At 41.1% G+C, this 16,543-nt stretch overlaps 1 protein-coding gene across 1 annotated transcript; it reads left to right on the forward strand.

Moving 5' to 3' along the window:
* Window positions 1–12,321: 12,321 nt before the first annotated feature.
* Window positions 12,322–14,049, forward strand: LOC101762152 (probable membrane metalloprotease ARASP2, chloroplastic). Its single transcript, XM_004982470.3, has one exon. It carries the CDS (start codon window positions 12,433–12,435, stop codon window positions 13,696–13,698), a length of 1,266 nt encoding a protein of 421 aa, XP_004982527.1. The 5' UTR covers window positions 12,322–12,432; the 3' UTR covers window positions 13,699–14,049.
* The last annotated feature ends 2,494 nt before the right edge of the window (window positions 14,050–16,543 follow it).

Genomic DNA, 16,543 nt, shown 5'->3' on the forward strand with positions numbered 1-16,543 from the left:
ATCAGCGCGCGCGTTAATCCATTTACAACTTGCTTGCATCTTGACGTCTCTCTCTTCCCATCCCACCCGGGGACCCTATCTCCCTTAAGCACCAAGGGCTACTTTGGAAGCACGGGCTGATTAGCCCGGGGAAAATATGTTCGTGGCAAATAAACAATAAAATAAAAATTAAAATCAGTGTTGATCACGTAATAGCAACAACAACACTTCACAAGTAAAATTGATTTATTCAAGCTTATTTCATTGCCTTCGTATAGCAGCAAGATTAATCGATTTCTTATTACAAACAGTAATAAACACAAGATTAATCGATTTCTTATTACAAACAGTAATAAACAAAAGGTGCAAAGGGAAGGTAGCAGAAAGGCCTAGTTGGAATCTCTATGATGGTATATTAGGAAACACAATGCAAATATGAAACATCACCATGTCGATCTATATGGAGTATGGCCATCTGATCTTTCTGCATATGATTTGTTGTTAGGTAGAGGCAAGATTGATTCAAGGCATGAAACAATACATCCCTGCCTCAATTATGTGTTGCACAAGAACACATAGAGCTATCAATTACCTGAATAATTGGGTATGTATTTTCTTTCATCAGAACAGCAATAGACATGCCCAATTATTCAGGTTTCTAGCATGCACCGAAAGTTGATCAAAGAAAAAAAAAGGAGCCAAGGGCATATGATTACCACTTGGTGCTCAACAAATCATTCAGGATGGTATAGGCCCTGTTTGTTTCCGCTTATAAGCGGCTTATCGGTGGAAATAAGTGATAATCCTGCCAAACGCTTTGCTTATTTCCACCGATTCTCGCTTCTGTGGTAAGCCGCTTCAGAAATTTGAACTACGAGAAGCGAAAAGCGAGAAGCGAGAAAATCTTCGCTTAGATTATAATCCAAGCGTGGCTAGAAGAAGCGTATACAAATAGGGCCATAATATGCAAACAAGGTACATGAGTAAAATGAAAAACATCTATCCAGAGCATATTTTTGTTCAATGCAGTGCAAAATCCAGTGTGCAAAACCACCTTCGGAAACTCACAGCACACAGCAAATGGAAGGAAAGGTAAAAAAATGAAACCCAGATACCATCCAACAGTCCATTTCCACAGCAGAAAACAAATAGGTTATGTTTCACATCTGCTAGCACAAATCATAACTTACTAAGCTCAAACTATGACCTATTGCATTACATCTGATCTTTTTGGCATGCTAGCAGGCAGCTGCACCACAACAACAAAAACAACACTGTATAGATGGGTTTTGAGGAATTTTCTAATTATCCAACTAAACTCTTTTTCTTTTTTCGTATTGTCAAATTCACTTATAAAAACAAGTCATAAGATATGTTGCAGACTAGAGATGTGATATGAGATTATTTTCACTAATATATCCCATTTCAACATTTCCATATAAAGATATCTGCACTAAGAACCGCTATACATAGCTACTCAGGCTGCACTAACATACAGATATAATATTATTAATTATTTATTAGATAGTATATAGATTGTAAAAATATTAATATGAGAATGCTTAAATAACATGAGTTGATATGACTAGTATACATGCCCTATAGTTGTAAGAATTCAGAACTGTCAGAACTGTCGGCAAGTGGGTATCCTCTATAAGTAGGCAGGAAAAAGCATCAGTACATCTATAAGTAAAATTGATTATGACTTACTTTCATGGCAGACTATACTGGAAGTCATGAGATAATTGGCAAATACATTCACAAAGTCAACAGCTTGAAAACAAACAATGAAGCTGGAAAATTAAATAGCCATATATACATCAGCATATATAGCTTAGCTTACATACAAGCAGAAGCAGGCATAAATTGTGCTACCAGGTTACTGCTCGGAGGGAAGAAATAATATGTATTCCAGGAATTAGAATCCTCTTCTATGGGAAAATTTCAAAAATATAGTGGAAAGCACATCTCCTGCAGGCTATATACCCAAATCTATCTTCAAGTTCAGAACCTCTGCTGCAGGTTTCCATTCTTGATCTAATCAAATTCAGTTCTGAAGACATTCAGTACTACTCAACAGATGAACTTATCCCAGCTCAGTAATGACAAGCACATCCACAAATGTAGCTTACATACAAGCAGAAGCAGGCATACAGTGGAACCTCTAATCAAACAACTTCTTATTCTCCTACTAGAAAGGACATCTCCTGCTGGCTCTGTACCCTAATCCATATTCAACTTCGTAACCTCTACTCAAACAACTTTTCATTCTTGGTTTTGAATCAAATCAGTTTCAAAGACATATATTCAGTACTAGTCAACAAATGAACATATTACCAGCTAATTAATAATAACTCAAAACATGAGCATAGACTAGGGTGCAAGAAATTTATAAGATGCATGCAACGACTATATTATAGAAACAGGTCATCATAACCCAAACCTAAACAAGGCCTAAAATATGGCACACCAGGAACATCAAGCCTGCACATGTACTACAAGCTATGGAGTAGTACATTACACAGCAAAGCAAGTGACGTATGGCAGGCAAAGTAAAAGATGCATCTCATTCTCTCATCTAGGAGCATGGTCAGATTGAGATGTGATCTAAATTGAACTGTCAAAGGAAACAAATGGCTCAAAACACGAGCACCACTGGAGAGGCTTACCTAGGTCAAGAATGTCCGATGAAAAGACGAAGAAGGGTGGATCTTGGGTCTGGCAGCTTTGAAGTCACCAAGATCTAAAAGAAATCGAATTAGCAAGAGGAGTACAAGCCCTAGGTAATAGGAGAGGAGGGGAACTCACGTGCTGAGGAGGAAGACGCACCGACGCCACCACGGTGGATGCGGAGGTGGTGGCCAAGGGGCAGGCGTCATCGCAGATCGGAGACGGAGAGGTGGCGCCTGGACAGGGAGACGGAGTAGCGGTGGAGTATCGACGGGAAGGCGGAGGGGGCGGCACTTGGACGGTGGAGGGGTGGCACTTGGACGGCGGAGGGACGGCAGTGCCTGGACGGAGGTAGGGTGGCGGCGCCTGGGCGGCGCAGGGATGAAGGCAGGGCGACGAGGACGCGATGCGGTCGCGAGCGCTCGGGAATAGCCGCCCAGACCCTAGAGGTGGGAAGGAGCTAGCCCGCGGAAAAGGAAAGGGATAGGGTAGAGCTCCCCTGGCAAATGGGCTTCCAAAAGGCAGGTTAGATTGACCCGTGGCCGGAGGGTCGCGTGGGATCAGCAGGGATTTGAGTTCCCAAAGTGACCCTAAAAGCATAAACTCCATTACACCGAAATTTAAAGTCCACATCAACATTTCAACATATTGAATTCAACATTTTTTAAAAGTTAGAACAGCATTTAAAAATACTACATTCAACATTTTATAAAACATATATCAATATTTTTTAAAGAAATACTACATTCAAAAAAAAATCAAACCTATTTCAACATTTTAAAAAATAGATTCAACATTTTTTCAAACAAAGGTTAACATTTTTAAAATGTTCTGGTTTCTTCTTCTTCTCCGGCGACAGTGCACACCGGCAATAGCAATGCGGGAGGCCACGGTGCGGCGGCGTTGGACAGCATGACAAGGGTCGGCATGAGGGGGCTACGGTAGGGCAGTGGCGCCGGTCAACGTCAGTCGGGCTGCCACGGGGCAAGCGGGTGGCGGTGGCGGTGGCACAAGCAGGCTAAGATTATGGTTAGGGAGATGGGCGCATCCAACGGACGAGAGGATTCATGCACTAATCTTAAACATCGGAGGATGAATAGGAAAATATCTACCGAATGATGGTGATCCCACCCTTCTTCCTTTCAAGCGGCCAGTCTGGCCCACCTCGAGGGACCCGGTATTTTGGTAAAATTGGTCCGGTCATTTTGGTTCTTTTAAATTTTGGTCTTCCGAAATTGATGTTATATTCTCCTTCTTCCAAATTATAGGTTAATTTGACTTTATTCTAGGCCAATCAATTTTTAATTTTGATCAAATTTATAGGAAGAAAGTACCACAAACTATAACGTCTAATTATTTTATTAAATCCATCATGAAATATATTTTGATATTGCATTTACATGGTATTTAGAAATTAATATATTTTCTAATGACTTGTTAAAATTTGAATCAAATGGAGCAAAAATTAGTTTGACAAATAATTCAGATACCCGTTCCTTTCTCTTTTTTTATTACGCAACTAACCGCTTGGCTGCTTCGGTGATTACGATTTGAAACGGATGGTGTAAAATTTAATCTAACAACCACAGTGTTACTAGTTGCTCATCTGCAATTTTGATGAATGATGGACGGTGCCTGCCCAGTCATCAACAGAACAAACAAAGCCTAAATTTATCAAAAAAAAAGAACAAACAAAGCCTAAAAACATAGTTTGGAGCTTTGGCGTACTTTGGTTTTTCAGTAAATTAATCGACACAGCAAACAAAAATTTGATCTTTGAACAAACTACCAACAAAATACACACACCACGAGGACCAAGATTCGGTGGTTTCGAGCTCGGTCCTGGACTCCCGGTCACCAACCATGCGAGCGGGAGAGGAAGTCATGCATGTCCAAGCGCTCGTCAGAGCTCAGAGTCTGCTCGGCGTTGTCTGGGATGGAGATCAACGATCACTCATAGCATGTTTGTTGCCGCTGGTCAGGCTGCAGGAGAGAGGTTCTGTCATAGGATCGCACGGCACACTCGCCACTCAGCCGCTTCCGGCGTGTCATGGAGATACGGACTACTATTGATGGACTTTTAACTAGTTTTTTTAGGACGACTTTTAACTAGTTTTTTTTGGACGACTTTTAACTAGTTGGACATCAAGTGAGTGTATACGTGATTCAACTACAACCAAATAAATCTACATTAAAAAAATTCTAAGCATGCAAGAAGAATCCAAGATGACACTTTATATTTTCTATGCGAAACAATACAAACACGGTCACATGGCCGCCCACATTCACGCACGCACGCTCACCGCTATAAATGTGCATACCATTTTTCAAAATGCATTCAAAGGTTTTATTTAAGCATGAAAAATTATCTTTCATCTAAATGCAAATGGGGAAAACAAATAAAATATAACCACTGCTTGCATCATCAAAGTTTAGATAGCAGGATCAAACAAACATATCGACAACTGCCTAAGCACGGTAATCACATTGTTTTATTAAACATGCATGGTGAACATGGAGTTATGAATTATATTTAAAATATCAGGTTCGTATTGAGTTTAATAGAAGCATTAACCATTAATCTGCAGCAACACATGTCACATGGCTTAATCTAACTTAACTATTACAATTTTTATTTCTTCCTGTAAGAACAGGACACTAAGAAATAGAACAAAATACAACACCATAAGTGTTGGTGAAATTTAATTGTGATATCTTGTGCGAGCAGTTTCTTTAGTCTGCATCCTGATTGTGCATGCACCTCCTTTTCAGTCCTGGTTTTTTGGGGGCCTTGTTGTTGGATGGTTGATAGTCCTTGAACTGGTTGCTTCTTTGCCCGTAGCCTTCTTCCTTATGATGTTTTCTTCTTCCAGCTCATATGGAGAATCTGAGCCACTTGAGGTGTCACCATCTTGCGCAAGGGTAAAGCAGACATAAATTAATTGTCAGAGAATGGAAGCAGAAAACACAACAGCACACATTACATGCGTTGATCTTTTTCTCAATGGAAACATGAACGTTGTTGACTACCATTTTATTTTTATGCAAACATACATGTAATTTGTTAGTAGGAAAATATATTCAATGATCTCACATACACGCTATCTAGTTACACATATGTAAATGGATTATCAGATGAGGCATGCCTTTTCTCACTTTTAATCTAGTTGGTGTTGCATGCATCTAATCAGATCAATTGTACTACTCCCTTGGTTCCAAGTTGTAGGTCGTTTTAGCTTTTTTAGATTCATAGATATTATTATGTATCTATATATAGTGTACGTCTAGATGCATAATAATATCTATGAACCTAGAAAAGTCAAAACGACTTGCAATTTGGAATGGAGGGAGTAGTATATATGCAATTGAGGTTGTATATAATCATTAAGAAAGGAAAACATGGAACTAAGAAGGCTGGGATGTGTGAAATCAGTTGACTTATACCATATGGCTTTATACTAACACAAGGTAAGTGGTTGGAACAATATAATGTGACTTGATGACTAAATAGAGCATATAGAACATAAATGAAATACTTTAAGAAACATGTACTCTTTTTATGTCAAGTAAGTATTCTAATGTTTCATTATTGGGGTACCTAAGTTGGTTATAAGATACCTAAGCCTACTCATGTTTACAAACTTGCATAACATAAGGAAAGAAGTATAAAAGATAAGAGGAAGTGCACACATGTATAAAATTTATGATAATAGCAACAAATGTAGGAACTTACCATTCTTTTTATTTTAATCATACTCTATTTGTAATTTTCCTTGAGATGATCTTGTGGCCTTTTGATAAGGCGTCTCATTTATTATCCCTCTACTACGCAAACTTTCATGCTTCCAGGAGAAAAAATTAATCAATTATTTTAATACATTAGAAACACTTATAATATATTTGCAATATCAAATGTTTCCTTACTATGGGAGGGACTAAAATAAACTGAATTTGCACCACAATATGTACTAAATATTTCATGTTCTTTAAGCATGCACAATTACAATATAATGATAAATTCAATTCTCAAATTCCATGATATGGGGAAAACTAATAAGACAACCACCGCCTTTCTTAACAAGTATGGTAAATGTTACATTGCACAATAGCAGTAAGCTCATGATTAATAAATTCTGGAACTGGGATGATGAAATGGGTCAAATTAATTCTGGGTACCTATATATACATGATTAGGAGGCATGGACTTTTCATGCTCTTAACAATGGTAAATGATTAGCTTAATTATGGTAGCATATAAGTGGCAAGGAAAACAAAGACACAAATTTTGGAGGCTAGAAAAGTAAATAAATAATGCTATATTAGATATCTAGAAAAAATCACTTTCTTTATTTTTATGATGATTTGCAAAATGCAAGTAACTGGGAAAAAATAATGTAATGGTGATTTTCTTTAGGTAAAGAAAACCTCAATAGAACAATTACCAAGTCTACAGACTTGTCAAAAGAGTACAAGTCATGAACACTTATCCTTTGAATAAAGCCGTGCTTGGGTACATTTCCAGTTTCAATTATCCTTTGAATAAAGCCGTGCTTGGGTACATTTCCAGTTTCAACAAGGTAAAGTGCATATTTCAGTGTACGCATTGTGTAGGAACTAGTAGGATCTGTGTAATACTACATGATAAGATAAATAATGATTACAAAATCAAGCTATACTCTTTTTATCCTATGATGCAAAATCATGAATCATATTATTTACCGGATCTTTCCTTGTTAATCCTTCCTTTGTCTTTCTAAATGCTAGCTCTTTTACCCATCCTTCAGGCAATCCACTTGGGTGAAAGTCCACTATTGCAAGTAGCTGCAAATACAAAAAAGGAGAAAATAAGAAAAAAAATCATTCAAAGATATGATGTGTTCTTTAGGTAAGAAGTTATAGCAAGAGCCACATGTTATCTTTAGAACTGATATCACATTGTCCATTTATATCATACCGGGAGATGATTCGCCCATTAATATAGAGTATAACATCTTGTTTTGATAGCAGTCGCACTCCAGTCTTTTTGCAAACATAAAAATGCAAAGAAAATCATATTGACAGTCAATAATAGTTATCAAAATATGTATTAATATTTTTTACTGACACACCAAACAATTTGCACTTGGTACCTATGTTTATTCCATTAGTTATGAGTCCACAAGGCAGCATATAGCTTTCTTTATAATAAGTTACTCGAAGGCGAGACAATGAGTAAGAGTATTACAACAATTGACTAAAGAAACATTAAACAAATACCCCCTCACTGAATATGCAATACATAGAAAGCAAAGAATACAAGATATTATACTAAACTTCAAAATATGGCAATAATTCTTTCATAAACAGGTATTGCCTACCCCACCTATATGTGTATACAGTTGTACTCAATGCCTTGAAAAATTCCTATTCATTATTGGCATAAACTCATATCAAACGAAATGGTGGATACCACTGAATGTTTGTACTTGACAATTGTATTACAAACAAAAATGTATGTGTATCATGTGTATTCATGATAGTTCTGAAAGGAAGAAACTTCTTGCATGAAGTATATCCTTATTAATTTTGTGTATATATTTTATTTACACACTATAACTAATAAAATATCACCAATGTGATCCACACATACACATAATATTCAAATGATATAAATTCCCGGCATAACAACATACATCATATTGTTTTATGCATGTTACAACTTACATATGACAATACTATCCAAGAGCCAATTCCACATCTTAGAGCTTGGGATTTTTCTAGTTTTCATGTAACAACTCATATGCAAATAAAAGAACATTCCAATAATGCACAAGTTATCTTAAAATCATCATTGACATTAGAGCATCCAAGTAAAGAAAAACAAATAGAATATAGAACATATATTAAATATCAAGCAAGGTAAAAACTGACCAAGTCATGGCTTTATACCTTATACATCTTGTCCATCTTCTCACCACCAACTCTGATCTCCATCACCCACCCCTTTGGAAGCCATTATCGTTCTTTCCGTGAGATGCCAACATAACAGATATAGCATCATGTCCAAAATAAAAATTCAAAACATCAAAGATTGTATCCGTGCACCTAAAGCGTGCTTTCCACACCACATTCCTTTATTTCTAGTATACGCTCATATGTCTGAGAAAAAAGGTACTCCAACACCTCTGACTTCTTGGAGAATGTGCGATCTGATATAGGAGAAGTATAATACTACATTATAATCAGTTGAAAAGTTTAATGAAAAATCACGAACCTCGTACCAGAAAAGTAACAATCAGATGCAAATTATGTACATGAGAAAATTCATACTCAATTGATGGTGCCATCTTCAGCACGGTAGACTTCCATGATCCAACCATCAAGGAGCCAATCTGGTGGCTCTGCTAATGCCTCAATATCCTCTTCATCTTCCTCATTCGTAGCAATTGGCTACTTTGCCTCCTCCTCATCTGACACCATAGTCAAAGGCTTGTCATCCATTTGTCAAGGAGGGTTTGGCTACGATATTCCTTCATATGGGTACTGCTTGTTTGGAGCTCTCAAAGCAAAGGGTGAGTTGATCGATGGGCTATTTAAATTAATCAAGATAACATCTAGTGCTAGCTGGCATCCACCACAACTGGAAAATACGTAGCTATTTCATAAGGAATAGCTCAAAGATTCCTTTGAAGATCTAAAATATAGTGTACTATCTCGGTCAAAAAGATAGTGTAACGTCTAATTCCTTTAATGTTATAGATTATCCCAATTTGAAGTATAGTTGCTCACCTCCAACAATTTTCAGCACTAGCTCTAATATGTTTACGTGGCACCTCCACACCAATGATAAATAAAGCTAACTGACGTGTACTTTTGGAGGTAGCCTATCAATACATGGAATGTAAAAATATGAAGGAGGGTGACACAACGAGTGTGGTGTGAGCCTTCCAAGTTGGTAAGTTGAAGATACCTCATATTACTAGATGGAATTCCATGTACATAGCCTCATATTGTAAGCTGGAATTCCATGTACATAGTTGTATCATAGAGTATACTATGTAACAAACATATTAAGAATAAGGATAACTTACAAATAACTTATTTACGTATGATTTCCTCAAAAAAATTTGTATTCATTAATTTGTCTATTAGTGTGCACAATCTTTAATGATCTGGTGTAGTTTAAGGGATTTTTGTAGTAGCTGAATTTGAAACTGCGTGATTGCTTCAGTAGCTGCACCCTAGCCTGGCCCAAGAGAGTACCTAGGCCAACACGCGCCTGGTTGGGACAGTGTATAATGTTGAGTTGGCGCGGTGTTTGGATTCCTACCAGCGAGGGACATGTTAGGTGGTGCCGGTGTTCAATTGGATGGACGGCTTGCATGTCGGGCACACGGAGCTTGTATTTGGTTAGTTGCATGAGTCCTTTGTTTGGTCACCATGGCTGGGGTGGTGAGAACACATGTTGAGGTCGGGGAGGGGAGCGGAGATTTTGCTATGTCCTAGAGGCAGTGTGCATGATGGATGAATAAGTCTTATACATTTGGGAGAATATGAACTAAATGCATCACTTTTAGTGTTGAAGGATATAAATTGCACCAATGTACTAATACTAGCATGAATAGTAAAATAAGGTTGATGAAAAGCTGAACAAAGATAACTACATCTCTATACTGATTAAACCATTAATTAGCCATTACATGAGGACCTTGGTTGGGGTATCATCTTAGTTTTCTTTTAATCCTTTGGTGTTGTATCCAAAGAAGGCGTTCAATTCAGCTATGGCTCTTTCTCTACCAGTGTAACTTTTGAGCATTTGTTAGGGAATTCCACTACCTTCTCTTGGCATGATTGCCAAGTAGCATTAACCTAAGTTGTTGACTGTTGAAGACCACAAGGTAGACCATCTACCCTACAAAATAAAGTATTAGTGATGGCACAAAATCATATATGAAGGAAACAACACATGAAAAGTAGCATGAAGATAACACATCTAGAAAACATCAAATGGAAACATTATAGAGATGTTCATCATCCTATTTACAAATCTACCAACTATCCATCAAGTACCACCTAATGCATACTCCCAAGTATGCAACCACCCATGTCATCAATATATGTACAAAATAATATATGGTTCCCAAGCACCACCATTAGGGCCCTACAAATGCTAGGGGTGTTCAAGTATCATGCAAGCATGAAGAAATTACATAAATAGTTAAGTGGTAAGACTGACATGTTAATTAGCTGCAATCTAGATGAAGTAGTGCTTGGTCAGGTGGGTCTTGAGCCACAAGTCATAGTTCTTGGGGTCATGTCTAGGAAGATGAGGCTGATGGCCTTGTTAGCCATCACGTATCCAAGAGCTACCATTAGGGCTCCTTGCTCAAGTTAGGTGCGGTCATGAAAGCTCTATAAATGGCAGGTACAGCCTCAATGTAGATGCTCTCATGCACAATGGACACCTGTCATGGATGACATTAGGCATGCCAACCATGATGCACCCTCCGGCTCAGTGATCACTGCCCACTTCCTCTTACCAAAAGTTGGAAATTGAATTACCCCTATGGCCTTATTGCCCTAGTGCTACCTGATTCTGCCATATTCCTCTTGTGTTCTAGCACGGATGTGTTCTAGTAGTTGGAAATCTGCTGCATGGATGTGTTCTAGCAAGCCATCGGTTCTACACGTGCTGTAGCCAAGCGATGGCAATTCAAATGGCCAAATCCCTTGTGGATCTCTCTCGCTACAATAGTAGCCAACCAATAGTACTAAATCAACTGACCGCCGTGACCCATAGAGTGTTCGCTCGCGTGCAGTGCGGGCAGAGCTACAACATGCCTCAGGTTGTTCCTGATCCCACCGCCTGGGTCCTGGTGGATTTTGCAGGTGCCGAGAAGTCCAGCGTCTGTAAGGAGCTATGTGTCCATGAGCACCCCCGACTAGCCACTCCCTAGGCTAGATTTTGAGAGGGAGGAAGGGAAACGCTGGAATGGATTGCTGGATTGGAGAGTAAAGCAGAAAGAGAGAGCAGCGGGGAAAGGAGAAGAGGGAGGAGAGAGAAATACATAGTGGAAGATGATCGAGGAAGAAGAGAGAAGAGATGTCCAATCAACGTGCCATGTCACCAATATGTGTTCACGTGGATCTATACGACACGATGTAGAAAGTTTATGGATCTAGAAATACACTTTCAGAGTTTGTGGACCCAGATGACACCTCCTCCGAGTTTAATGGACCTTGATGTATTTTACTCAAATAAAAATAAGACCATCCTATCCCATATCATTTCAAACCAAACATAGACCTTGGTGTATTTTACTCAAATAAAAATAAGAACATCCTATCCCATGTCATTTCAAACCAAACAGATGCTTTTTTTTTAAACTTAACCAAACAGATGCTTTTTTTAAAACTAAACCAAACAGATGCTTATAGCAAGGACTAGAATGACCTGTTATGGCGCTGTCATGAAATACTGCTATGACCAAGTTATGCAATTTAGTTTGATGCTACCGATCCAAAAAACATCTCTTTCGATGTAAAATGCTTGATTGCATATGTGCAGTTAGCAGTTGTGCATCAGGTCAGATTGGAACTCAAGACAGGGATTAGAGAACTGGGGGCCGCCGAGAGCTTAGGTGTGCCCTGCTCCGCCATCCGCTTGTCGTCCACACCACACAGCCGTCCAACCTCACTCACTGTCAACCCCACACCTCAAACTCCCTCCCTCCCAAGAATGCCAGATTATCCACTGCGGCCTCCTCTTCCTCCTCCTCCTCCTCCTCCTCCTCCCCTCCCACCATGATTACCACCCATCTCTCCCCAACCCCCAAGCTCCGCTGCCCGTCCCCCCTCCATTCTTACTCCCATCACCACCTCTCCGTGCACTTCCCGCTCCCGGGCCGCCGCCACCGCCACCTCGCCAAGCCCGCCTCCACCGCCGCCGCCGCGCCGGACCTTCTTGCCAGCGTCGAGTCCGTGGCCTCCGCGGCCTCCGTCCTTGCCGCCATCGTGCTGGTCCACGAGTCGGGCCACTTCCTCGCTGCGGCGTCGCGGGGCATCCACGTCTCCCAGTTCTCCATCGGTTTCGGCCCGGCGCTCGCCCGCTTCCGCCTCGGCCCCGTCGAGTACGCGCTCCGCGCCATCCCGCTCGGCGGCTACGTTGGCTTCCCCGACGACGACCCGGAGTCTGGCTTCGCGCCCGACGACCCCGACCTCCTCCGCAACCGCCCCGTCCCCGACCGCCTCCTCGTCGTGTCCGCCGGCGTCGCCGCCAACCTCGCCTTCGCCTTCCTCATCGTCTACGCGCAGGCGCTCACCGTCGGCGTCCCCGTCCAGGCGCAGCTCCCCGGGGTGCTGGTCCCCGAGGTCCTCCCTGGCTCATCGGCCGCGCGCGCGGGCCTCCTCCCCGGGGACATCATCCTCGCCGTCCCCGGCGCCGCGCCGGACCCGTCCGTGCCCGTCCTCGTCGACCTCATCAAGGCCAGCCCCAGCAAGAAGGTGCCCATCACCGTCTCAAGAACCGCGCCCGGGGCGGTCGACAGGCAATCCGTTGAGCTCACAGTCGTGCCGGACACCAGCGCCGATGGCACCGGGCGCATCGGCGTGCAGCTGGCGCCCAACTTCCGGGTCACGCGCGTGCGCCCCCAGAACCTGGCCGACGCTACCGTCCTCGCCGTGCGAGAGTTCACGCTCTTGACCGGGACGGTGTTCGACGGGCTCAGGCAGACATTGCTCAACTTCTCGCAGTCAGCGGAGAAGGTGTCTGGCCCTGTGGCCATCATTGCAGTCGGAGCAGAGGTGGCCAGGTCAAGCGCAGACGGGCTTTTTCAGTTTGCAGCAGTGATCAACCTCAACCTTGCAGCAATAAACTTGTTGCCGTTGCCAGCATTAGATGGTGGGACGTTAGCGTTGATCCTTCTTGAGGCGGCCCGTGGCGGTCGCAAGATTCCCCGTGAAGTTGAGCAGGGGATCATGTCTTCAGGAATATTGGTGGTGCTGATGATTGGCATGTTCCTCATTGTGCGCGACACGCTCAATCTTGACTTCATCAAGGAGATTTTGTGATACTCATGATGAAAGCCCAAAATTGATCACAGTTGTAGTGAAATCGTCATCGTTAAACTTTTGTTGGCATGAAAAGGTTAGTAGTTATTCTTTTACCCTTGGATGGGATGGATTTAGCACTCTAGCTTGCTATACTGATCATAGGTCATTGTATTGCTGCTTATCTGAATGAAGCTTGTGAAGTTACAGTTACTCGCAGTTCAAAGTAAAAAGGAATGCTTTATTGCTGATATGTAAATTCGTGCTTGCAAGGCTCAAATAGGTTTTGTTAGCATGGTGTTTTAGAATCATCTTGCAATCGCTGTATTATAATCAGATCATAACATCAGTGCTGTCAGTATAATTTTCATAGATTATGTGCTTCAGGGGTGATAATCATGATATCTAGTCTCCTATCTTAAAATGCTTTCACTGATGGTGGAAGACTATGAATCTGGTCATTGGAACATCAATTTTGCTGAATATAGTAATCAGAATATCAATTTGGCTATGCAGTTCAGGACATAGATAAGATAAGATGAAATTTCCTTGTAGCTAGTTTCCTTCTTGAAAGTTGTTTGAGTGGCTCCTTCTCCAGTGGTACACTAATTTAGCCTGATGAACTTGTTCTTTAAAATGCAGGCATCATCTAGTAATGCACATCTTTTAAGTTGTTTCTCAGTATATGTCAATAATAAAATATGATAAAATGTACTTTCCATGGGGACTCTGTCAACATGGTTCCTTAAGAAAAATATTTATCCGATGCATAATAATGATCTAAGTGCGTTCTAAGTTCTAAAGTTTCAAAGCATGTATTTTAGGACATGAATTTGTTACTTGTAGTACATCCTGGTGCATGAATATGTTTATTTATTTTTATGAAGTTCAAAGGAGAGGTAAAGGTGTTTTCCTTTTTCCATTCCGTGGATCTAAGTCATGTTTCATTTGTGTTCTTGCCCCTACTTTGATGTGCAATTGTGATTTTGCCTTCGTTTTCTCAACTTTGTGATTTTGCCCTCAACTATTTACAAGTCAATGCGACTTTGCCCCTAGTCAACGATCAAACAGGGGCAAATACGCAAAGACCAAGGGTAAAATCACATTGACTTGTGAATAGTTGAGGGCAAAATCACAAAGTTAAAAAAGCGAGGGTAAAAACACAATTGCACTTTAAAGTAGGGGCAATATCACCAAAAAGCCATGAATTATCTAGGCTATTGGTATCATCGGAGCATAGCTTTAATAGTTATAAAATTGAATCAAGAAACACAAAGCAGAGAGGCTCAAGAAAATGTTATCAATGTCTTGTATTCTTGCCAAGAAATGCAGTAGTATGGGATGCATTTTACTGAGTACTGTTTATGGGCTTGAAATTACCATTCTTTATTGAGTAATGAGTATTGATTCATCTGAAATGCTGAATTTTTTTCCTGTATTGTTGCAACAGTTACACCGTTTCGCATGTTTTAAGTTAAGGTACTCGTATGCGACAACTAGCACAAGATTTTTTTTCTTATCGGAGCACAAGAGTATGTCTGAACAAGGTTACCTGTTGTGCTCTGTTTATAAAGAGAGGTTCTGCCCAACGTTGGTAACCATTATGCATTTATACAGTACATATTTAATAACACCATCAGCGCCGGCTTCTGTTCACCATGATGGCATCACCATCCTGATGAATTTTGTACTCAAACACAACTAGATGCAATAATTACAGCGCATAAGCTTAAGGCCCAGGCATAGTTGGCTAGGACAAGAGTTCCTTTGTGGCATGTAAGATCAGAGTACATGGTTCACTGTACGTCTACACCGACAACGATATGTTTCTGCCATTGACGGTGAAAAGGTCAGAAGAAAATACACCAGGTAAGATGGCTTGATCTTAAACCTCTCGTTGCAGTAATCACTGCATGCCAGATGGGGAAGGAGGGGGGCCATGCTCTTCGACTTGGAGGAGTGGTGCGTTTGCGGTTTTGCACCACCTCAGTTCTCACACTGGGCGTGCAGCGAAGCGCTTTTCGCTGCACGGGTAGCAGCCGTCCAGGATCAGGAGAGCCGGCGACGGGCACAGGCTGCTGGATTGGGTGAAAATTGAAACCTGAATGTGGTGGACTCTGGCAAAAGGCCGAAGGGGTCGGCGGCTTGGCGCTGCCCGGAGTCGAGACTCGAGAGCGAGCGAGAGCGAGCGAGCACGGCCTGCCTGTCTACTCTGGGAGATTGGTGTGGCTGGCGACTCGCTTGATCGTTGAAGTCGACTCTGGGACTCTTGTAGAAGATGGCACAGGGGACGAAAACGATCTGTAAAACTCTCTAACTACTTTTCGTTTCCGTATTTTTTGAATCGAAAATGGATTTCGATTGGGGAAGCGAAATCAGGATACCGGAAACGAAACAATTTTAATCATTAATTCAACTCGGGAACACTGACGTACGTAACCACCTCAAACGTTCAATCCCATGCAACGGTTACAATCATAAATAATACATAGGCAAAATAGTGTCATAGCCATGTAGACAGCACCACGATTCCAAAAATATATACATGATAATGCGATAATTAATTTGAACGACTCAACATTTAGAAAAATACTTCGTAAAAAACAGCAAAAACATAGGTCACTTAAGATATATTATGTAGGCACAGCCAAAAATGAGAAAAGAGAAAGAATAAAAAAAAATCTGCGTACATGGCCTCACTCTGCTGCCTTGCTAACGGCCCATTGCGGCCCAGTAACTCAGTGAGCAACGGCTGCAGGAAGCAACATGTCCCAGGCGCAGTAACGCACTTCTTTTGAGTCCCACCATGCGTAGACAGCTTGGATTGGGGGAGCCTGCGGTCTGTATAAGCAGACTCGTATTGCAT

This window comes from Setaria italica, chromosome IX (genome assembly GCF_000263155.2).
Source record: "Setaria italica strain Yugu1 chromosome IX, Setaria_italica_v2.0, whole genome shotgun sequence".
In the NCBI taxonomy this organism is placed as follows: domain Eukaryota; kingdom Viridiplantae; phylum Streptophyta; class Magnoliopsida; order Poales; family Poaceae; genus Setaria; species Setaria italica.

Coding starts and splice junctions, on each gene's coding strand:
- LOC101762152 (XM_004982470.3), top strand. CDS start 12,433: ATGATTACCACCCATCTCTCCCCAACCCCCAAGCTCCGCTGCCCGTCC.